At 38.8% G+C, this 25,389-nt stretch overlaps 1 protein-coding gene across 3 annotated transcripts in view; it reads left to right on the top strand.

Annotated features, from left to right (window-relative positions):
• ADGRV1 (adhesion G protein-coupled receptor V1) overlaps positions 1-25,389 on the top strand; it is a 511,472-nt gene that overhangs the window by 442,406 nt on the left and 43,677 nt on the right. For all 3 annotated transcript variants that reach the window (XM_044780002.2, XM_070517787.1, XM_070517788.1), the window contains one exon: positions 7,034-7,155. In XM_044780002.2, coding sequence (XP_044635937.2) covers positions 7,034-7,155 — 122 coding nt within the window. The remainder of the gene's footprint in view (positions 1-7,033; positions 7,156-25,389) is intronic.

Here is a 25,389-nt window from a genome sequence, read left to right as displayed (position 1 = left end):
TATAGTCTGCACACTGAAAGCACCCCACCTCCGAGTGTGATCTTTAGACTATGTCAGGTAAACAGAAGGGTTCTATAGCCAAATAAGTTTGGGAAATTCAGGTACAAAAAAGTTAAACATGTTTCTTTATTATGTGATATTTTGGCACTTCAAATAGGCACGCAGGGGCTATCTATAGCCATGCACATTTCCCTAACTTAACTAACGTTATGATGGTGATAAGGATGAGGATGAGAATGAGGATGAAGATGATGAGCAGGTAAGGCTTATTGAGCACATTCTTTGTGCTGGGCTCTGTGCTGACTGCTTTATGTGTGTGGTTTCCCCTCTTCAAAAGGAAGAGAAAGTTTGAGAGGAAGGATACTAAATTCAGCTTTGAATGAGCTGAGTTTGAGATGCTTCGGGGATCTCCAGGCCTGGAATTCTGGAACTCTAGAGAGATGGAGATGTGTATTTGGAAATTGTTCGCCCTAAAGTGCTCATTGAAAGAAGGTGACTCTACAGATTATGAATTTTGTGAGGATAGCCAGATAAAGTGAAAAACCTGGCACATAATGGAGAGTGGAGATATACAAAGTCTAGCCCGCTGTCACAAACATTTGCGACTGTATCTAGAGACAGAGGCATAGGACTTAAGAGTGGGTTCCTTGTTATCCAAATGGGTTTTTAAGAGCTTTTGGGATGTGTTGAAGGAGTGAAACAAAAAAGAAATTCTAAAATTGAACCAAGTATAGGACTAGTGATCAAAAGTTAGGAATATAAGCTACCCACATGAGGTATGGAGTGTTTCTTTGAACAATTTGCAAATCCAATCCATAAGTTTTTATATGTTCCACCCACAACACTCTAATGCTAATTTGGCAGTTCTGTGAAATGTATGCCCTGTTGTATTCTTCCATGATGTTAGGTTTATTTGCTGAGACCGTCAATGGGTGACTGCATTGTGGGATTAGTGTTAACCCTTGTTAAGAAAGTTCAAGAACATAATTATTGTTTTCTCACCAAGAAATGGGTCAGATCAATGAAACTTCTTTGCCTCCAAGTGTTACTGTGCAAAGGGCACGATCTGCTCACTGCAAGATAAAAGCCAGTCATCAAGAGACAAGATGGTGGCAGAGAAAGGGCATTTATTAAGTGATAAGCGAACAAATCAGAAGATAAGGGGACTAGTGTCCTAAAGAACCATCTTAAGTGGGGGCACAGAATCTTGAAGCAGTTATATAGGCCAGTGGATAATAGGGGAGGGGATTAGGAATGTTGTCCCTCTGGCGTCCGCACCAGATCTTTCAGATCTTTCAGTTGTCATTGATGATGGCCATCAGCAGAGGCTTTCTATGGGGGGGTCATCACATTCCTAAGGAATTCAAAAGAACAAAGTTATTGTCTTAGCATAGCTAGGAGGTACATACACAAGCAGGAGTTATAAAATCTACAGAGCAGATAGATCTCCTGGAGGGTGCCTATCCAGCTGGGTTAGTTCATTCAAAATTAGAGGGTTAGCGGTCATTCCAAATTACGATGTGGTTTCTTTTCTGCAATATGGCTTCCCTTATGTCAACCTTGTGTTGAGCTGGTATCACAAGTATCTGTTAATTTCAGACGAAAGGCCCATATTTTAGAAATAAGGCCTTTTGACACTTTTTTCAATTACTTTTTTTTTTTAATTTAAGAATAATGCCTGCCTATTGTTGGAAATAGACCCATAAATATCTTAAATCTGCACTATGTCACAGTTGTGTTCCTTGTTTTACTTTGATGAGTTTGTTTTGGTAGCACATCCAAATTGTTAGAATCAGAAGATCAGTGAGGTAAAATTAAAACAAGCACTTTAGAAGATTGTAAACACAGAATAAGTTTCAGCCTCATGTAAATGGAGTGTGATTTCCATAACAAAGCCATTATTGTTGTCACTGGTGCATAGCTATAAAGCCCAGGCTGCAGTTACAAAGAAAAGAGATAATACAGCACCATACTTTTTTTTAAAATGGCAATTCAATTCATTGAAATCATATTTTCTACCAAAAAATAATGGGATTTTATGTATTCTCAATGGACTCTATGAACTGCCATAAGTCAACTTTCTTAATGATAGTAGTACTAAATGACACATTTCTTTTTGCTTTCCACAAGTAATTTCTTTCACTAAAACCTTTCAAACTACTTTGTTTTCACATTAATGAATCCTTGTTAATTTGAATGTTTAAATTAAGTACTTTAAGGATTCGATTTCTTTTTTCTCCCTATAGAGGAAGTTCATCTAGACACAAACTTGCCTTTTTTAGCATGGTTTATTTAATTGTAGTAAAATATACATAACATGAAGTTTACCATTTTAACCATTTTTAAGTGTCCAGTTCAGTGGCAATAAGTCCATTCACAATGTTGTGCAACCATCATCACTATCTATCTCCAGAACTTTTTCATCATCATCCCAAACATAAGCTCTGTACCCATTAAATACTGACTCCCTCTTCGCCCTCCTTCCTGCCCTTGCTGACCTTTATTCTACTCTCTGTCTACAAATATGCCTATTTCTAGGCACCTCATGTAAGTGGAACCATACAATAGTTGTCCTTTTGTGCCTGGCTTATTTTACTTAACATACCTTTTCAAAGTTCATCCATGTTGTAGCATATGTCAGAATTTCATTCCTTTTTGGGGCTGAGTAGTGTTCCATCACCTGTGTATACCATGTTTTGTTTATCCATTCATCTGTTGAGGGACATTGGGTTGTTTCCCCCTTTTGGGTACTGTGAATGATGCTACCATGAACATTGATATACAAGTCTGTGAGTCTCTGCTTTGAATTATTTTGAGTATATACTTAGAAGTGGAATTTCTGGATTATATGGTAGTTCTATATTTAACTTTTCGAGATACCACCAAACTGTTTTCTATAGCAGCTGTACCAGTTTACATTCCCACCAGCAATGCACAAGGTTCCAATTTCTCCATATCCTTGCCAACATTTGTAATTTTCTAGTTTTTTGATGATAGCTATCCTAGTGGGTATGAAATGGTATCTCATTGTAGTTTTGATTTGCATTTCCCTAGTGACTAGGGATGGGGAGCATCTTTTCTTGTGCTCATTGGCCATTTATATACCATCTTGGGAGAAATGTCTATTCAAGTCCTTTGTCCATTTTTTAATTGGGTTGTTTGTTTTTTTGTTGTGGCGGTGTAGGAGTTCCTATATGTTCTGGATAGCACAGTCTTTTATATAGATATTCTTCTTCCTTGGGCCCATTACTATGTTTTTAGGGCTTCCTTTCAGTGAGAACATTGAAGTGATTCTGTTTTCTCTTAACTAATTCACCCCTAAACAAAAATGTCTGATGTTACCAATTATAAATGCATGCTTCAGTAAGCATTGGCTTATAGAGACAACAGAAAAGTTATTAATAGTTCACCAAATGTGAAATGTTAGCTTACAAAATATGAAACTAAAATGATTTTCATTAAATGGAGCATTAATTTTCAGTTTGCCAAATGGAATTCATAGTAACTGTTAACCAACAACATGCCCCTCCCCCCACTTTCATCACCATCACCCACTCCCAACACCCTCTCCCTTTGGTCGTTGTGACTCAAGGCCCCAGAGAGGGTGAGAGGGGCCTCCTTAAGTTCAGTGGATTAGCCATGCAGCTTAAGTTTCAGGGCCTCTCACTTGCAAAGGCCTCTTCTAAGATCTTATACGTAATTATGCTTTTGCGATTTTTACTTTTTAAAGAAGCCTCTCCAAGGTTTATAAATTTCAGGCCCACAGAATCCAGATGTGCCTCTGGTTATGTTTCTTCCATCTGAAATCATGTCGTTGCTGCACTGCTGGAAAACCAGCTTCGGGTCTATTGTTCAGTACACTGAGTTATTTCTAACTGGCTTTCTTCCTTGCCGAGTTTCTGATCTGGAGTGCCAAGCTGCCACACTTTGCTGCAGAGTTCCAGAAGAACCCGGGCCATGGGTGTTTCTCGTCGGCTCGGCATGCTCTCTTGGCTTCCCCGCTGAGCTGTGTCAGCACACAGCACTTGTTTGGCTTGAGGCACTCAGAAGGAACATGCAGGCCAAATTTTGAAGATTTAGTTCCTGGTTGCTCATGCAAAATATGCATGTCCTTTTGTACTCTGCACAGAGCCATAAATAGACTTTTGTACTTACACAGTGGGAGCAAAAAATGTAATTGCCAGGCTTGAGACCTAATGTTTGAAAAATTTCATGAGCACAGCTTAGGCAGTTCCCCAAATATTAGGGTATCCTGTCAGAAGTAAAAATGAGCCTTCTGGCCCTTTATCAAATTGTATGATTTCGTTAAACAAAAATGAAATTTTAGAAAAATTAAATAAATCTTAATAGCTCCTCTCCTGTGCTGCAGCAAGGCATTAATAACAAAGGAATTATTCATCTGGATAGACTGTCTTGTATTATTCTTATTTTCTCTGTGTAGTTATAAATAATAATTTAGACATATGCTTGCCGATGAAGGGTGTATCTGACCAGACATCAGCATGGTCTCCTTCTAAAGACTTTTGTCTTCTCAAAAATAAAAAATTGCTCAGGTTCCCTCTTCCTCTTCCTCACTCCCCTCCATTTCTTTCCTTTCTCTTTTTGTTTTTTCCTTTCCCTTCCCTTCCCAAACAATTCCATCGAAAAGCCATTAGTTGGTGTAGAGCAAGGTGCGCAGCCACAGGAAGCTGTTCAAGCATGAAGGGTTGAAACCCAGTCATTGTGAGGAGACATCCATGTGAGGGGTGGGGTGCAGCCTAGCATGAGGTGTCAGAACCTGAGTGAGTTTGGGAGGCCATCTCTGCAAGGGAAGGAACAACAGCAATGGGAGATTGGTTACAATCAAATAGGGCAGTTGATCAAATAGGTAAATATGTTAAGAATAATGAGAAACGGATTTCTTAACAACAGAGAAGGGAGTTACAAAAATGGACATGTAGAAAATTGGAATTAACCCTGTCATGTTGGATTGAAAGTGGAAATATTGGTGTGAACTAATGATTTTCATTGTGTAGAGATAGATATAGAAATAAAGTTGTAAATGTGTGTTTGTGTGTGTGTATGCATATACATACCTATATATACTCTCCAGCTCTGTTTACTGAGAGAGCTTAGGAGCAGCAACACCCTAATAGCAGAGAGCATACCTAGCCCCAGATCTTGATTTCTAATGCCATTCTCCCCTAAAAGAAACCAGAACTGGGACAGGGAGAATACAGGATGAGCTTGAAACATCTTGTTGGGCCAAAGAGCAAGGAAGTGCTCACAGAATGATGAAGACATAACAAAAGGCAAAGAAACTATCTTGAAGGGGCTCCTTCTAATCAAACTTAGGACAGTTTGAGCATCAAAATAAATGACAGTATTGGGTAATAACCCATTGAATAAATTGAGAAACTATGAGTCCATATTATAAAAATAAATAAATAAATCAAACATTTGAGAAGGGAAAAGATATTTACCTAGTTTCAAAGTAATGCCACACAGATACCTATTAATTACAAAGGGAAACAGACTAACTTTACAGTGGAAAATCTGTGCAGCCACTACCTTAATCAAGTGACCCAAATGAGCATCCTGAGTAATGGGACAAATTGAATTCTTCTGCTATCCAATGGAATGCTATGAAAAGAACCCAGCCTCACTTCTGTGCTTTCTGCCAGAGCTTATAATCTGAATCATGAGACATCAGACAAACTCAAATTTAAGGGCACTCTGCAAGAAAAACTGGCTAGTAATCCAGAAAGTCAGAGTGATGAAAGCCAAGGAAACACAGAAGAACAGTTTGAGATTGAAAGAGACTACAGAAACTTGTCAGCTGGATCCTTGTACTACACAGGAAATTATTGGAGTCATTGACAAATCTTGAATGGGATCTCAGGATGGTAGTAACATATCAGTGTTAGTTTCCTGATTTGATGGTTCCATAGTATTTATGTAGGGGAATGTCTTTGTAGAAGATACACATGAATGTATTCAGAGGGTGATGGGAGCTCAGGTTGGCACCTTTCAAATGGTTCAGGAGAAAAAACTTGGCTTGTCATACTGTACTTGCAATTCTTCCGTAAGTTTGAGATTATTTCAAAATAAAATAAAGTTTAAAAATTGCCAAGGTTGTATTTAATTGTTCAAATTTCCACAGTGTATTTGGATTTTAGGCATTACTTGATGGTGGGTGTATATGGACTTTGAGGTCTGTCATGAGAGTTATCAGTGGTGTGGTCCACCCTGGTGTCTTTCAACAGCTTGGAAATGTGTTTATTTGCAGCTGCTAAGATCTGATGTACTTTGCAGATTTTATAGAGTTTGTCATATAAATATTAAAATCTCCTCTTAAAGATTTTTATTCTGATACCAAAATGTCAAAGACAAGTGGGAAGGGTAATGAAGTTCCTTGATCCTGAAGAAATCTCTTCGAAAACTATTGAAGCAAATTGCACAAGAAAATGATGGGTGGAATAAGCTTAGTGTCGACAGCTGTGAATCGGTCATTTCATCCCTGCTCTCAACCTTAGCTGAAAGTTTGGTGTCTTCTCAGTCAGAAAAAGAGATGAGTACATATTTTTTCATCACATACAAACAGGTTTTCATATCATTTCTGTTTTAAAATGTTGTGTTGGACTACACTAATTTCAGGAGCACACCACTGCCTACCATTTTCTGGTGGAGCGCTCTTTTAAGGAGATTTACACACTCAGTCTCCCCTGGGATGGAAATGTGATTGTATGTCCACAGTTGTTCATGGCACTTCCTGAATGGTCCAGCAGGTGGGAGTGTAGGAGAGGAACAGTTCTCATCCTTCCCATCCCCCTGCCTCCCAGCCAAACAGAAAGAATGTGGACTCAGCAATGTGCCTTCTCTTCCCTGGCATAAGAATGGGATTTCCAAGGTTGTTCTTTCAAAATGGGTACTTAGGCATGGAGAGTATCACAAGAAAGGAGCCAAAAATAATTTTGTGTATAGATGTGACTATGCAGTATTCTGAAGCTCAAAAATTCTTCTTTTTTTTTTTTTTCTTTTTTGTGATTTCTAGAAATTCCTCTGGTTTTATATCTCTTTGCCCTAATTTCCATGACATGGCTTTGGGGAGGCCTGCACATGGCTTACAGACATTTCTGGATGTTGGTCCTCTTTGTCATTTTCAACAGTCTGCAGGTAAGCCTCATGGTTTTTGTTACTGATGGCACACATGTATCCTAATGAACACATGGCATGGAGTTTCAGTGTAAAGGAATCAGGTGTCCACACATCAGTGAACCGTGCACACAGTAACATCACACAGGCTTGTAGAATAAAATGATAGGGGCTAAATCTTTAACACCTGAAATGTGGCTTGGCTTCTAACTTGCCAATTATACAGATAGGCAAGACATAAATATTTACCCTTCTTCATTTTGACAACCTGTAAGTAAGTACAAAAAGATTTATTTTTCAGCAGGATTGATGTTTATAAACTTTGCAGATGGCAGCCATGGAGGACCTATACACATATTTGGACTGTGGCTGTGGCTAGAAATTAGACCAACTGAGGAGTAAAATAGAGAGCAATGTTCAAGCCAGACCCCTCTTAAGTCTGGTGCTTAGTGAAATGAGAGTGTTTGGTTCACTCAAAAATTATTGACATCCTCTAAGTCTGGCAAAGTCCGGCTTAAATTAGTTTTGTGAGCGTGCTTGGATAGCATAACTAAAAATTATATAACTGTAGCAAAAATTAAAGCTGACTTTTTTAGTGCTTTTGTTAACTGGAAAAAAGGTTGCACCCTGAAATTAGCAAATGGAACAAATGAACTCATTTTCCTTATTTTCCAAAGTGAAAAGTTCTGTCCTAAACTGAAATAATTTCTTGAATTTACCAGCACTCTCTAAACAGTCCTTATTTTGACCACCATCTTGCAAGGAACGTGAGTAGAAAAACATATTAGGATTATAGCATACAACTGAAATGTGACTCAAAGCCTATTTAGGTTTGCTTTTTAGGAGACACATTCTTTGGTGAGATCATATCCTACAGCAGGATGCCTAATCAAAGCATAGTATCAGTTTAGGAAGGGAAAAATACGAAGTAACTTAAAAGCTTGGAATCCAGTTGATACGAGTTGATATATAGACATCTCTTTAAAGATGTGGTTATAAGTGAGCACTTCCTACTAGCACAGCATGCTAGTGCTGCCAGTACCAGCATGGAGATGACAGCCCTGCTCCTGTAGATTCAAGGAAGTAAACGATTAGTTATATGAGTAGACTATGGAAGGTGCCATGTAAACAAGATGTTATGAGAGCTGAGTGAAGGGCCTGTTTCTTCCTGCCCAAGCTAGCATTTGAGCTGAGCCCCGAAAGTGAGCCACTCAGATCAAGGGCCTTGTCTTGGTCACCTTTGAATCCCTAGACCCTAGTGGAACTAACACCAAGGTCCACACTGACAGCCTATCGATATGTTTTATTTGGTGGATACACAAGGTACACAGACAGTGTTTTAGATTTGTAAATATTTGCTGCAAACTTTTAAAGTTGAGAAATTTCACATATAAACCTGAATTTCTGACTTTTCTTCAATGGCAGTACTCGCATGGCAGCAATTTCCAAGTCGTGAGTGGATGCTGCCCCCTTTCCATGGGGCATGTGACCTCATTACACCTGATAGGCTTCATTCATTCATTTTACCTGCCTCTAAGTTTGTGACACCTTTAGTGTTTATTAAGAAAGTGATGGGTGTGTAGTTAGAGATAGGTATTTCAGGCAGAGAAAAACATTGTTAGCTTGGGCTGCTGAAAGGAAATTTTAAACAGAGGGTTGGGGGAGAGGAAGAAAGGTTTTGTGGTTAGAAACATAGTGGTGGGAGAGGAGACAGAAGGGTGGGTTGACTTCAATGCCAGGTCACCCTGCCCCAGATGGGTTGTGAAACTTCAGCCTTTAAGCAATGGGAAGCCATCAAAGGTGGGTTTTTTGTTTGTTTTGTTCTGATTTGTTTTTTAAATTTTGTTGGTTTTTAAAGTTTTTAAATTTTGAATAGGAATGACATGTTCATACCTACTTTTTAGAAGGATAACTGGAAATATTTAGGGGGGTATTGAAAAGAAGAGCAGCTCCAGGCAGGTAGGCTATTGTCATATTCCAGCCTATAATGTTCTGGCTGGAAAGAGAGAGTCGATGACAGGTTTGAGAATTGTTGTAGAGATAAATATTAATTAAATTTGGTTAGCCAATTAAATGTAGGACTGTAGAGTGTGAGAGAGCAATGTCACTGAGAAAAGCTTGGCTTGGGTGAATGATTGGGCACTGACTCCTTTAGTCAACAGGGAGATCACATCAAGAACAGGGATCTCGGGAATATGCAGTGAAGTTGGTGAGTTGAAGAGATTTGGGAGATGTTGGTAAAGCTACCAATGTTTTAGTAACTAGGTATAGAGAGAGGGCTAGTAAAAGAGATTGTTAATGAAAGATAACCAGGATAGGGCAGTTTGGAGTTGCTGGTAGAAAAGAAAGCTTCAAAAGAAAACAGCAACTAAGACTGTCAAGTCTAGCAGAGAAGTTCAATAGGATGAGAACTGAGGAGCAATGCAGTCTCGTGCAGTGGTTCTCCAACTGTAGTGTGCACCAGAATCACGTGACGGGCTTGTGAAAATACAGATTGCTAGGCCCCATACTCAGAGTTTCTGATCCAGCAGATCTAGGTGAGATCTGAGGATTTGTATTTCTAACAAGTTCCCAGGGGACGTGATCTAGGGACCACAGTCTGAGAACCACTGGTATAGTAGAGAATGCTCCCAACTCCACCAGCCTACTATCTGGTTGGCTTTAGCTGGGTCAGGCATACTTACTCAATTCTCCTTTCTTCATTTGTGAAGTGGGAATAAATACTATTTAGGATTATGGTGTGATTTAATTAAGTGGAATAACAAATGTAAGGCAATTATGCGGTACTTCACACATGAAGAATGGTTATTTTTAATATTCAAGACATTTAATGGAAATGCAAAGAGAAAGAAAGTAATAGATTAGGAAGTAAGGTTGGTTGGTTCAAAGGAGATTTTCTGGTTTCCTTTCCTTTACTTCTGAAAAGAATCAATAAAGAAGGAGAAATTGACAACTGGAGGAAAGGCTCATTGCCATCGCAAGACCATGGACAGGGCAGGAAGAACAGAAGAGACAGAAGGCTCATCTCAGGGAGGAGTAGAGACGTTTCTTTCTCTGAGGGGAGGGAAAGAAGGAAGGATGGGTGGACATGAAAAACTATTCTGGAGCTGAATGTATGGAATTTGCCTCTAATGCCCTCTCTTTTCTCTGAAAGTCAGGAAGCAAGGACATGTGTTGAGAGGGATGGGTTGAAAGCTTGAGGTTAAAATAGTAAAAGGTATGGAGCAGTTTCTCAGCCGAAAGTAAATATCTTAAAGTATGGTGAGTTGGAAGATGGTCAAGAAATGACGGCTAGAGAGAAATCTGTGGTATTCCATTGAGGTTAGACATCTGAAATCTGTAATTGAGCCAGTCAGCAGTAATTAAATAAATTTAAACCTTAAGATTAACATGTTGGGCAGTGTCACCTGTCAAAGCACCTACACAGGAAGAAGTTTATTGAGCTCTTCTGGAGGTTTGTTAATAAAAGAGGACTTTTGAGCACTAAACTATATTTCATGGGAGGATATAAAAGAAATTGTTATGGTCTCTTTATTTGAGAACTTAATACAAGCTAAGAATAAGTAAAAACTAAAATATTTCAAATTCTTTAATGAGCTTAATTCCGTCTATGTGACACTATTGAAGCAATGACTGTTTGTATCACTGTTGCCTGGTATCTGGCACCCTGACACATTCCTGGTACCAGTCCTCAGTGAATCAGTCCTAAAAGGAATACCTATTAAGAAACACTTGGAAAATATGATTTCACTAGGATTTATTGGGGTTCGTTTAATTTATAAGCTGCCTCATGTCTGCAGTTTTGGCATTTCCATGGAATATGGGTAAAGATCTTCCAAGTATGTTCCATGAAGACTTAATAGTTATTTTCTTCACTGGCCTTTGTATTCTTTTACTTGTTTTTGTCAACACCTCTGGCCACAAAAGTATATTATGTATCTTAGGCTTGGCTACTGTACTTTGCTCAGAGGAGATTACTGCATCACTTTTTCTCCAGATTCTTATTATGTCATAGCTGCTCTGAGATTGATGGATGAAAGGTGTGTTTCTATAATAGTCTGATTTTTTTATATTTATTATTTAAACCATTTAAAAAAGGAAATGTTGATCACCTGAATATTATCAGGAATTTCCTGATCACTTTCTGAAGATTCAAGGTTGAGCTACCAAATTTCTCATACATTTGAGCATTTAAGAAAATGTATATGAATTAGTTATCAAGCATGATGGATACAAATGTAAAAGTAAGATTTAAGAAATCATTTTAAATGTGTCTACTATTACTTTTATTGCTTAATAATCTTCTTTGAACATTTTTTATGTTCAAAGTAAAGACATTTTTTCCCAAGAACTGAACTTTTATTCAGATTCTCATTGGTCTATCCATATTATTTACATCTTCTTTATTTTTAAAAGATTAAACTGTCGAGTATCAAGAGTGAGTAGAACATAGAAAATGAAGGGGGAAAATGGCCTTTAAGTTTATTTCCTGGGAATTTTTTTTGTAATTCAAGGAGCTGCTCGCTAACATGTCAGCACGTTCCTGATACCTGTTTGCCAGTTCCCTATGATGCACTTGATGTGAGGTGAACAAATCTTGATTTTCATTGAGCTTTATTTCATGTCAGAAGAGAGACCCTGAAACTTCAAAAAAGAGAAACATAGTTTCATATGTACTTGGTTGGCAATCTTAAATCCCCAAGGCTTCAAGGCTCTATCTTTTTGCCGAGTGGGTTTTCTGAGTACACTAAGCATGGTGGCCACCACCAGTGCAAGACTCACCTCCTACCATCTTTATAGCCCCAACAGGGAAAAAGCTTATTCCTCAATAGGAAAATCCTGAGGAGGACTTAAATTACCCTCACCTCAGATCACAGACCATCCAGAAACTAATCACATGATGACGGGTACTCTGTCCAGGCCTGGGTCATGAGCAGACTCCAGTGGTGGAAAGAGTTGGGTTGATCTCACAAAAACCACATGAAATGGAATTCCCACCAGACGAAATCTTCTCTTACTAATAGAAGATTAGTAAGACCAGTGCTAGGAAGACCAAAATAACAGATATCCACTATGCATATTTTCCAAATTTTCTTGTTCATTGATAGAAGTTTGGGCAAGACCAGGGACAGTTATTGTCAAACCACTAGGAAACTTCATCACTGTGACATCAGTTTATTATAAATATCCTTGGGATCCAGCATATAACCAAATGTCTCTATATAGTCCACAAGAAATTCATAAGGAACTAAGTTTAATATTTTTCTTAGTTCCCTGATCCACGAATCCAGTAACCTCTATTTTTTAACAAATGATTTGTCATTTCTAAGTTGACTTAGGCTAATACTCATGATCATAACTTTCTTAAACTGTTTAGTTCAAGGTGTATCCAAATTTGGGTTAAGGAATGGAATAATTAATGGAAGTAATCACCAAGCCTGATACCTCAGCTGGTGGTACTGGTAGAACCCTATCAGTTGTTAAAATATTGAAATAATTACTATCTAAACCCCTTCCATGTGTCCCAGGTTTCTAGCCATTTAGGCTGGAAGCATCCCCAGATCTCCAGCAGCTAAAAGGCTAGTGCTTGGCCAGACAAGGCGCCTGCAGGACCGTACTCCAGTGCTAGTCTGCAGCCATTCTGCCTGGTCCGTGCTTATGCCACGCTCGTTAAACATTTTGCGTGTCACTCCTAGCTTAATTATGTTCTAAAATATTTTTCTATTTTTAACCTGAACCAGTCAGATACAGATTCGCATACAGCATTTATTTCAGGTTTTCTTTTAGGGCTCTTTCACATTGACTATGTCAAAATTTCACTGACTGCCAATCTTCTTACGTGCAGGGAATCCCATGTAAGATAATGAGGGTGGCCAGCAGTAGCAGGCATGAGTTTTTTGGAGATCTAGAAAATAAGTTTTTGGAGAAGATTCGTATACATAGAAGAACCTTTCCAAAAGCTGAAATGTATTCTTTTTGGAATGCATAAGCTGGCAAGGGAGCAGAACTTCACATAGCGTTGGGATATGACACTTCTCAGTAAATGAGTTATGAGGCCACATTCTTCAGAGTCCTGTTTGACCGTCTCTCAGTAACTGACATCTACACGTTCGTTTACACAAGCATCTGGTCTCGAGATGTTCACTGGCAGTTTTCGAATCTTTCCCTATTTCAGAGAAGGGAGTGACAACGTGGAATTTGTAGCTAAAAATATATAGCTTGTATTCAAATTTCAGATCAGCTGGTTAAAATCTCTCCCTCCTCCCGTCCCTCTCTCTCCCTCCCCTGCTTTCCAACAATGTATCTCTTGTTGTTATATGTTGAATTTCAGCTTTAAAACTAAAACCATCTTTTGTGAAGAGATTTTTCCCAAATGAAAATAGTCCTTGAGGTATCATAAGAAATGAAACAGGTTTCTTTGCTCACGAAAAGGTACAGAGTTCATTGCAAATGGAATAGAGAAGAAAATTAATAACGCTCCTTTAATTTTCTTCTGTGTGAATTCCCATTTAGCATGCAGAGGGGTTCGGTGCAGGTGTCTGCTTAGAGACAGTACATATTTAGTCTTGGCTGCTTCCTTTTGAGGATAAATAGCTCTTGGGAAATACACATTGTTAAATAATCAGTTACAGAGGACTAATTGTTTCAAGACACTCCCTTTGCTATTGCTTTTCAACAGCCAGGAGTAATAAGAAATGTCACATAGTTTCCATTGGAGACTAGCACATGAACTATTCATGAAGAGTGAAAAAGCCATCTTCCCAGAAAACCCTGGAATAAGCACGCAGAAGCCAGGGGAGTTTGGGACTCCATCATTGATTTGTCCCAGAGCCATGTCAAGTTCAGTGAAAAAAAAAAAAAATCACTACACTTGTTTTGTAGAATAAGATTCAGAGACTAATGAATGCCTCATGTACTCTTCAAAAGATCCCAGAACATTTCTATACCTTTACAAATAAATATACAGAAGCTAAGACAAGGAGGTGTGTTTAAATTGTCTTGATTAGGTCCTGCCATTCTGACCAATATTCAGAAGCATCTGGACTAGTGAAGTATCTCAGTGTTTTCATGCAACAAATACCATACTCCATTTGACGATGAATGACAGCATCTAACATTATCTCCTCATTAGCCTGTTGGTTGTCTAGGCAGGGCTCTTCAGACACACTGCGGGAGTTTTACTTTTGTTTCTATTGCGTTCTCTAAACAAAAGTGTCAAGGTCTAGTCTACCAGTGAGTATCTTCCACAAATACGGTTTTAATAATGGAGGGCTTGAATAGACTATCTTTTGATACCTGGCTCCATCCTTGCAAAACAGGTGCCTGCATTTCTTCTGCCCTAATCGTGTCTTAGTTTCTTACCCCGTGGTTTATCCATGGCAGATTTGTTTTCTGTGCCGTCTATAAGCATATTTTCTGCATTTTAACTATGTAGCATGCCTTCCTGGGCTTTGCAGGCCTTTACTTTACTTGTGCAAAGATCTCACACACTCTGATTGTTGAAATAGCAAGCCCACAAGGATTAGAGTAAACAGCAGGCATACCTCCTCTTGTTGAAACAGTTTGGGGAAAACAAAGCAAACAGGTAACATTCGGGGCCAGTTTTCACCAGGTCATTCAGATTCTTTGCCTTAGTGTTAATTTACAATTTTTTCCAAGGTCTAAAATTTTATTCTTATCTCTTGTATTACTCAAATACTGGGGTTGGGAGAACACATTTTTTGTAAATACTTTTATGGGCATATTTTATGGTAAGTCTTTAATGTCCAGCTGCCAGGGGCAGTAGAATGAGCGTGCAATTAAGTGTCGTGCAACATCTGTTCCACCGAGCGACTGACTGCTCTGCTCGTTAGTTATCTACTTTCCAGATGGAGGTGCTGATTCTTGCCCTAAGTTTTGTCCTAAGTATCATGTGAAAAGACATGTATAAAAATATGATTTGTAAACTGTGTAATGTTTTACAAATGCAAAGTATTATAAATGAATAAATCGACAAAAAGAAACATTTGTCTCTGGAGCTGTATAAAGACAAGTGAGAAGCCAAAGAGAAGAGATTTGTAAGCTTTGTCTTTAAATCCTCTCTTAAGCCACTGGTTCTCCCATAAATGATCTCAGCCACTCTTAGGTGTTCCCTTCACGCACACGCTGTAGCTCCCCTGTGTCTCCCATCACAGGGCTTGGTTTACGACATAGATCTGTTGGAGTCACTCATCTGCTTTTAAATGTGTAGCAGATGCCTTCAGGTTCAAGCAAGTAGCTTAAGTGAGTGAAATAGGTTTATTGTGAGACTATAGGGATTGGTGGGGACTGTAGAAAAACTGGGGAATATAGACTCCTCCTAAAAGCATTCAAATGAAAAAAGCAAACATTGTGTAGGCCGAACAAAAGCTTCCACAGGTAGATTCCCATAGCTGAGAGTCAGGGTGCAACCCCTGATAATAATAAGTTCAAATTTCTTCCTCCAGAGTGGATTTAATTTTCTTTTGGAAGGCAAATGGAATATGGGCAGATCACCTTGGTCCAGTAGAAACTGGGTTTCTGGCTTTGTGATGGTTAATCTGTTTATGGTTTGCCCCCTCTCTTGGGGCAAACTAAAAGTTTGTTCACGGGACCCAGGTAACTCAACTGAAAGCCTACTGTGTCGTCGGAACTCCCTCTCCCTGGCAGTCTCTGGGCTCCATGTTTCACTCCCCAGCTCTAGGAGACTACTGAATTCTCTGCTTAGCTTTTTTACCCCTGAGCAGCTGCTTTCTGCTTAGTCTCTTACTTAGCCTTTCAGCCCACGCACAGGCAGCTTCAGAAGGGGCAAAGCCTTCATGGTCCCCTTTTTCCTTGGAATCTTGCCCCTCGAGTCCTGGTTGCCTTGGTAGATTTGAACCCTATTTTTTGGCTTCCCAGCCTCATCAGATTGCTGCAAGTCCCAGGCTGCAGCTTCCGGTTCAGCCTGTCAGCATCTCACTTGGAACTGGAAAATTCCCTAAAGGGAAAAAAAAAAAAGCAGCAAATATAGGGCTTCCCACTCAATGGGTTTTGCTTCGCTATGGGATCTTGGCCCCTCAAGTACTAGTTGTTTTGATGCCTTTCATCTGCTGTTTGTCACTGTTTTTCTTGCTGTTTGTTATTGTGTGTGTGTGTGTCTGAAGGGATTTTCTTCAGCTTATAGAACTGTACTCAGTGAGGGTTAATGTGATATACACTCCATCGAAGCCAGAGGCGAAAGTCTCAATAAATCTATTTTAACAAATATCTAATAAATTTTTAACATAATCGGGATGCGTGTTAATAAATGAAGAGATTTAGAGCTGCTGCAATTCATTAGCTATCTAGTGGATACCTGTTAAAACGTGTGCACTGTGCTGGTGCTACTGGGAACACTGATGAGGAAGTCTGTGCATGAAGCTTCTTACAGTCAGCTGATGAGGTGTACTTTATGTGTTGTATATCATATATGTATTATATAGTATGTAATATATACATTATGTATATATTATATAAATATTTTATATATAAATATTTATATATAAAATAAGAACTGAATAAGATCTTAGAATTTATAATCCATCAATTAAAGATTGAGATTCAAAAATGATATTCTGCCTATAAAATAATCTCATACCTATTTCACAAAACTGAAAGAAACCAATAAGACAGACAGACAATCAACACAGAAGAGCAACTAAAGATGCACGTCCCAAAAGGTTGCTGCTCTAGGAAACAGATCTGCCTTCTCAGAATGTGAATAACAAATGCCAACGAAAATCCTACTGAAAATTTTTTTTTTTAAAAACTGAACTTGAAAAAGAAATCTTTTAGATAGATGGATCCAGGAAATTCTGTCTTCATCCTTCAGAATAGGCCATTTCCATGTCATTGTTTTCCTCTGCAGATATTTTAAATAACCTTCCCTTTGGCTTGAGAAATAGTGTTGAAATAGCGAATTGAATGTACTTTGGGATACAAATACTATCATAGTAATTTCTAGCTTTGTGATCTTAGGCAAGTTATTTAAATTCTATGAAATGAGGATAATACTACTTACTTTATAAGGTATCTATGGAAATCAACCAAAAAATACTTTAACATTTCTAGCACATAATAAGTGTATAGTAACATTAACTGCCTTTCTCTTATCCCTAATGTGACACCATAATTGCAATTGCATATGCATTTAATTTAAGATTATTTTCACACAAACAAAAACTCGGAGCTTCAGATCTTCATAGCATATCACTGAAAGCAGTTAGCAGTGTTTCTCTAATTGCTGATTATTCAGTCTGTTCAGAACCCTGGTTATGTCCCAGGCCACATTCTCTGAGCCCCCATCTCAATGATCTTATTTGGCTACAAGACCCCAGTGTATAGATACTACATAAATGTGACATACACATAAAATCTAATAGTTATATTTTGTCCTTTCTTCCATAACTAACATTTTGGAACATTTTGGGGCGACACTTCAGACTCTGTGAGTCTTGGAAACTCTCATTATAAAGTGATGATATGATAGATTACATTTATAATTTACCGTATTGTTTGAGCCAGTATCGTAACACTGGAAATCATATGTTCATTCATTCAAGACCATTAATCTATCTAGAATGTGTTCATGTATGCATATGTTAGACCACACATCCCCATGCCTCTTTGCTTAATATATATTACAATAAAAGTCACGACAATAACCACCAATATTTATTAAGTGCTTATTGTGTGGAATTGTACTTATTTCATTTAATCCTTAGAACAACTCTGCAAGGCAGGGACCATTATTCTTGCCATTTTACACATGAAGAAACAGAGGCATAGAGAAGTTCAGTAATTAGGCAAGGTCACACACCCAGTAACTCATCAGCTGGGATTATGTGCACTATGACCAGTTCTCTCACTAGGTTGGCAATGCTAGAAGACCACAGAACCTCTTGTTATCTACTTGTTCCACAGTACCTTAGCAGAAGCCTGTGCTTATAGCAGCTACTCAATACATGCTTGTTGAGTTAAAAATTTTGCTAAATTACTGAGAACTGTGCCACCACACTCTGAAACCTTGTGAAATGAAAGCCCTTGTAAAATTCCTTTTAAAATACTACTTTTTTTTTCTTACAAGGGCATCTAATAGAACATTTCAAATGATTGGGGGGAATAAAGAGATTACTCACTTGATAAGCACCAATTAATGTGGCTTTTTGTGCTATTGGTGTCTTACTGGACAATCAATTTTTTAAAATAAATAAAAGTTTCTAGGACTTAAAAAAATCTTTTTTGCTAAGTTAAAATGCATAAAAAAAGCAAAATGAATTAAAGTGAATAAATAAGCATAATTACAGGATGAATTATTGTTTCATTATCTTTCACTTATAAAAATAAAAATTAATGCATTTCAACAACTGTTCATCTGTTTTAACATTGATGTCCTTTATAAAGTTGCATTGTCCCAAAGAACACTCTCTTTTGGCTTAGTTGAAGGTCTTTATTGAGGGAGCTTGTGGGCAGCAGGATCATGCAGCATGCTCCAGATTAGATAGAGGATTCCACTATGCATATGCTCTCCACAAGCTATCTTACATCCTTCGTTTCCCTGGTTCTATAACTTAGCCAGTCTTAATACAAGTGACCTTGAACATCAAGTCAAGTTAGCAAGTCAGGTTCCTGTTGCTTGTTTAAGACATTTGTAAGCACTGAGAAAACTGAAATAGAAATAAAAGACCTGACTCCTGCCCCCAAAGGCAGGAAAAGCTCTAAAAAAAAGTGTGAAGTTGGTGGTGTATCTATGGCTCCCTTCCATTCCCCTTGCTTTCTTCCCGTTTCTCACTGCCGCCTCCACTCTCTAAAGCCCATGCTCCTGACTGCTGCTGCAATGGAACTGCCTTCCACCAAGACCAATCACCTAGTCTGCCTTCTTAAGTATCATGCAGACCTTATTGAGTAGAAACAAACTCACACAGGGGACCCAATTAGAGACTAAGATGAGGTGAGAAGAAATCAAGCGTTGGATCGCATCCTCCAGGCTCTAGGCATCTAGGAGGATGCCTGTTAGGGAAGATCCCGCAGCCACATACCTTGAGCTCAACAGGCCAGATGGAGTGGACTTCCCAAGCCTCTGCTAACACTCATCCATGAAGTCCACTGTGTTCTGAAATCCCTAACACACATTACTTTTCAATGAATGTCAACTGAGCTTAAGCATGACAGCAAACGCACAGTACAGTTAACGTTTTGCTAGGAAAACAGTGGACGTCTCGAACTTTATTTTTCTCCACTTGATCCATGCCATGTGAGGACAAAGACATGGTAAACTTAGCTAACTGGGGCTAGACAGGCCATCTGAAATGATAGAACTGCAAAAAAGAGAACTGGAAACAGGATTCACTGATTGTGTTCAGTCCAGGGAGCAACTGTCTCAAATATGCCTGAGTCTCCTAGAATGAAGTGAGGAAATTGGTGCTTGAAAAGTCAGTCTCCCTTCCACTTCTCTGCTTTCTCTCCTCTTCGAGTGTATATGCAGCCTCTTGGGTGATGTGGTTGCAGCATTTTGTACCGAAGATTTGCTATTTTACCTCTGTGTCCCCCTCCATCTCCAGCACTAGCAAGAGTTGGAAAATCTCAAGTGGAATAGTGCAGAAGAAAAGCTTCCTACAACTGTGTGAGCTGATTGCTGGAATTGTATTAGGGACCTGTTCATCTGCTAAAAGGAAGTTTTTCAAAGGATTTTTTTCTTTTTTCAATGAAGATTGATAGGCAAATTAAAATTGGATAAATTTACCCATGATTTTTCATCAACAAGCCCTTGAATACTTTTCCCTTTCAAAGTCTGGCAGAATGACAGGTCATGGGGTAACCAGAGCTATTACAATGAGTTGAAGGGGGTATAGTTTTACTAAATGAAATTTACAGTAGTTGTAAAGGTTATCGAATTACAGATGATATGCTTCTGAGTTACATGAAGAATGACTATAAAAATAAAAGGGAGGCTGTACAGGGACGCCTCCCTTTTCTCTGCTCATCCCAAGTAAGAAAATTTAGTCAGTGTTTCTGAGTCTGTGAGGAATCTGCTTCTTTGTTATTTACTGTATTAGTAATAAGTTTATTCATTATAATTTTTATATTATTAATAATAGCGCATTTATGTTTCTCAGGGACATTCAGAAATGTTCCTGTTCAAAACAAACTTAAGAAGTCATCCTTCTGGAGGCCTTTCAATATCAGATTATATTCCTATGAGATACTTTTGGGAAATTCAACTTTCTGTCATAGTCTTTTGCTCTTGTTTTATTCAGAGAATTTTATTCATCATATTTTAAAAGTTTGATTTCTTCTTCCTAAGAAGCCTATTAAGTAGCCATTACAGAAAAAAATCTGCAAATATTTTTCATATCTATTTGAATTTTCTCTATTTGCAAATTTGGTTACTTCCAAACTAGTCTCAATATTTTAAGGAAATATCCAAGAAAATACTTTTTATTTCCAAATACATACCAGCCTAAGAAAAAGTGTTTGATGTCTCTCATCAGTGCCTATATGACTTTATGTGTGTACAATCTTCAAAAAAATGAAATAATATGCTACAAGTAAATGAAGATTGGCAAGTTCCAGTTGACTATAGTAGTCGACTACAGGTTCTATGCTAGAACCCCTTCTCAGTTCTACTCTTTGCCCAAGAGTTCCACTTCAAAATTAAGTTAGCAGAAAAATGTTAGAATTGCATAATACAGACATAACCTGCAAGTACAAGAGCTATCTTGAAGAATGGGGACCTCTGAAGCGTTGCTGCAAGCTTTCTGGACTTGCTGTATTTATCACCCAAATTTGTGTAGGTTCTAATAAGATGTGCTTATAAAATTCTCATTTTCTCCTCTCCTTCTGTGCTTCACTATGTTGTTATTTACGTAGAAATGATAAAAGCCACACTGTTTTGCAACTGGTAGGTTTCTCTTAGTACACTATAATTTAGTACTTTATTCTTTGGACAGAGTCCACAATGTTTGTTTTTTTATGCCTCTAAACCATATAAATCAAATATTTTATTAGGAAAAGTAGAGTCAGAGAAACAGAAAGGTCATCTCTACCAAAACAAAACCACATTTCACTAGTCCCTGATACGTCATTTCATCATGTGCTGTTCTGTCTCAGGCATGGAATGCACATTTTTAATGCAAAAGTAAATAGAAACCCAATATAAAATCTGCTTGAAATCTGGCTGTTTGAATCACCAAATGGGTTCGTTAATCAGTGTGAATTAGCAAAATCGTATCCCTCCCTGATCCTGATGCTCACGAACACTGTGTCTGTCTCCTGCCTCCCTTTACCAGCCTGAGGGAAAGAGGCTAGTTCTGTCACACTGTACTTATCACTGTGCTCATCCCTCTGGCTGCCACTACTACCCCTCACAACTATAGGATTCATTCTAGCCCTGTTCCTTCTATTACACATTCCTCCTCTTCTGAAAACTTCACCCTTTTCATCCTCTACATCCAGAAGTCTGAGAGATCCTGCACTTCTCTCTATTGGTACCCACACTTCTTTTAATTCCATCCTTCCATTTAAGCAGTCACCATCCCCTGCCTAACCTTCTTCCTTGTTTTCTGCTCCTCTGGATTATTATCATCCATGACATATATTGCCCTTTTTGCTCCTTTCCCTACAACAACTTGGTAATTCTTGGGTACCGAAGTATTTCTATCATTCTGCCAGATTCTCACTGACTTAGTGATCTTGAATCAACTACTTTATCTTATGGATGAAAGAACTAAGGCTGGAGAGGTTGACTTGCTGAGTCACTAACTTTTCTTTCTAAAATTTCACATTTCCTGTTTCTTTTCATTTGGAGCCAAAACAGTCTTTGAAGAATGTCATTATAAAGAGAAATCAATTACAAGTTTATTACTTTGTAGCCCAGATGTAAACAGACATGTATGGCCTCGCCTGTGAAATGGGTTGTACTTATGGGTCCTGATGACCCATGAACAAAGCTTTGAATTAATAGTGAGGAAGCACAGATAACACTAGCAAACTGGGTGACTTTGACCAAGTCACGAGGCTGGAATTTCTTCATCTATAAAATGAACGGAATCAGACAATATCTTGCCTAACTCTGGAACTTTATGATTCTATTCCAAAAGTTTAAAAAAATGAATAGTGCTCTGTGTGAGGAACCAAAATAGTTTTGGAGACACTGCTTTTGCCATTCATTCTTTTTATGACTTTTGCAAGTACACGTGTTCTCTGCTGTTCTTTTGTTTCAAATTGGAAAACCGATACCTGAGAGAGTAAGAGGAGCGCTAGAGTAATAGGCCAGGAAGGGCTTGGGCTGGGAACTAAACCTGGATTTCCTGCAAACAGCCACTGGTCCTATTTGATGTCCTGGTGATCTTCTGGGATATCACTCTTCTTTCCTCATTCATAGGGCCTCTCTAAGCTCATAAGTCTCCCCGAATCCTGAAATATCAATCACAGCATTAACAGAAGAGTACATTTTGTATTTAAACCCCAATTTCTCTTTTTACTAAAACCCTTTGCCCAAAAACTACATTTAAAATATTTAAATAACTGTGCAATAGTGGCGGAGTGGTTAAGTTAGCATGCTCCGCTGCAGGCGGCCCAGTGTTTCATCGGTTCGAATCCTGGCTGCGGACATGACACTGCTCATCCAGCTACGCTGAGGCAGCGTCCCACATGCCACAACTAGAAGGACCCACAACTAAAAATATACAACTATGTACCAGGTGGCTTTGGGGAGAAAAAGGAAAAAAAATAAATAAAATCTTTCCATAACTGTGCAATAAATAGCAACTCAAGAGACAAATGTTTACTTCATGATTAAATGCTAAATTGATGATACTGATAAGAATTCTCTATCACTTACCAGGTATCAATAGGAAACTTAATCTCTCTCTGAGAAATGGAGATGATAATAGTACCTACCTTAGGATTGTTGAGAGGACTGAGTAACAAATAACATATGTGAAGTATGGCCAAGTGTGTGGAGCTGCAGGAATGCTCAGAAAAGATTAGTTGCTCTTCTGTGATGGTAGTGGTTGTTACCAGTGTCATCTGTAATTATTCTTAGCAATAATAATAATAATAATTAGGGAAGTTCATAGAAAGGTCTAGAAAAGCTAGAGATGGCTTCATGAAAGATATGGTCATAGAGCTGGGCTGCAAAGGATACGCGATTTGGATGAGTTTAGAGGAAAGGAAAGTCTCTCCAGGTTCTTCATATAGAAGACAGGGATGGGCAAAGGCACAGGATGGAAGAGAGCATGGTTATGTTTGTCTAGCTGGAATGAAGTTCATGTAGGAAACTGGGGTAGGGGTAAGGGGTGGCATGAGGAAATCGTTTGTGCCACATTATTACGGGATCTATGAAAACAATTTAGAACTTTAAAAAAAACTTCTAAAAAAATCATCCTTCAGTAAATACCTTAACTACTACAAATATTTAATTCTGGTCTCTTGCATTCCATCTATGAAGACAAGTTCAAAGACAGCCACCAGGGAGTTTACTTTGCTGGAGCACAGAACTGTAATCATGGATACTCACGCTCTTCCCACTGACTGCGAGTGTGAGCTCAGGGCAGCATGAAAGGAATCCACTATAAATAAATAACACAGAAATGCATAAAATAAAATTGTAATCCAGAGTGTAATATTCTTGAGATCAGGGGCCATGATTTACAAATCTTCCATGCACCTCATAATCATAGCCCCTCCTACAGTGCTGAGAGCCTCCTGAATTGAATTCCAGGGATCGCTTGCCATTTAGGACACTGCACGAATGGGCACTAAAGTGGAAGAACCTTATCTGATCCTTAAGGCATGGAGAATGGTACCAGTGAGGAGCCCTCTGAATTTAGCACTGTTGGTATCCATCTAAAATCACTAGCATTTCTCTTTTTCTCTTCCTCTCTCCATCTCTATTTCATCAACTGGAATTTCTTATCATTTTTCGTTCTCTTTCGGTGTCTGTTTTCTATTGCGTCCCATTGTTCACCTCATTTTTTATCTACCTCGATCATTCTCACACATCCGGGGCTGTGTCAGTAATCCTAAAGACAACTGTGTATGGCTTATCGTCTGAGAGAGCAAGCCTTCCACACACAAGGACCCATCTCTGCAATGGAAAAACAAACAAAACCCAAATGTCCACCGAATAGTGTTCAGCAGGGCATTTTTTTGTTTTAGGAGACATGGTGAGTTTCTCCATTCAGAGAGGGTGCAAAGAAATAATAAAACATTCAGATTTGTGCCATTTCAGAAAGCCAGTGCAAATTCCCAGTAGCAGTTAATAATGGCAGGTGCTGTGAGGGATCATGGATAGGCAACCAGATTCCAGAAGTCTGCCAAGAGTTGCTTGCTTATGTTTTTAGAGCTGTGGGAAAGAGAAATGAAGCCGTGCCACTGCTGTGCAGTCAACAGGCGGCTTCCAGCTGCAGGCCCTGAAGCGCTTTGAAACAAGCCCCTAATTGTCTTTTGCCTCCGTGTTACCAACTTATCACCCAGCCCTGCAGTGGTCTTCCTGCTGAGCGTCTCCAAAAGCTTGCCTCTGCTATTTTAGAAATAGAGAGCTGGCAACTATCCTGAATATGGAGTCTAAATGAAATCTCCACAGTTTCAGGTGGAAGCAAAGGAAATGTTTTAGAGCTCTCATTATCTTGATTTTAAACATCATGCCTTATATTTATCAACTTTGCAGCCCAATTTTCAGCCCGCATTAAGAAATAAAATAAAACCACACACACCCACTTCTCTTTTGGCCCTTAGAACTCTTTCCCTTGGTGTGACTTTATATCTTGTATTGACAAAGGGTTGGCTCAGTTGTATGAGTTATGTATCTTCCTCACTAATAAATCCTCTCCAGCCAAAGCAGCAATTGGATTCACAAACACAAGGACATCAAAGAGGGATGGCATTTGGACTTTGCTTGGCCTTCTGACCCTTTGGCAAAGGAAAATGGTTCTTACTAGTGAGCAAGTGCCTATTCAGCCTCAGGGCAGCTCAGAGGCATGTAGAAAGAGGATGGAAAAGGTGAGAGAATAGCATGAGCCAAACCCTGCCAAATACCTACTGACAAGAACATAGTACTCACACCAGCTTCTCACTTAGGTACTCAGGATGCTTACACCAGAAGTTGCACACTCCCATGTCTATGGGAGCTGAAGCAGACCAGGTTGGGGCCTGTGGTCCAGAGCCAGTGTGCCTTGTCTAAAGGGGCAGCAGCTGCTTGGCTCCACTGAAGCCCTTGCTAGACAGGAAGCAGAT

Source organism: Equus asinus, chromosome 9 (genome assembly GCF_041296235.1).
Source record: "Equus asinus isolate D_3611 breed Donkey chromosome 9, EquAss-T2T_v2, whole genome shotgun sequence".
Taxonomy (NCBI): Eukaryota; Metazoa; Chordata; class Mammalia; order Perissodactyla; family Equidae; genus Equus; species Equus asinus.
This window is presented reverse-complemented; position numbering and strand designations above follow the sequence as displayed.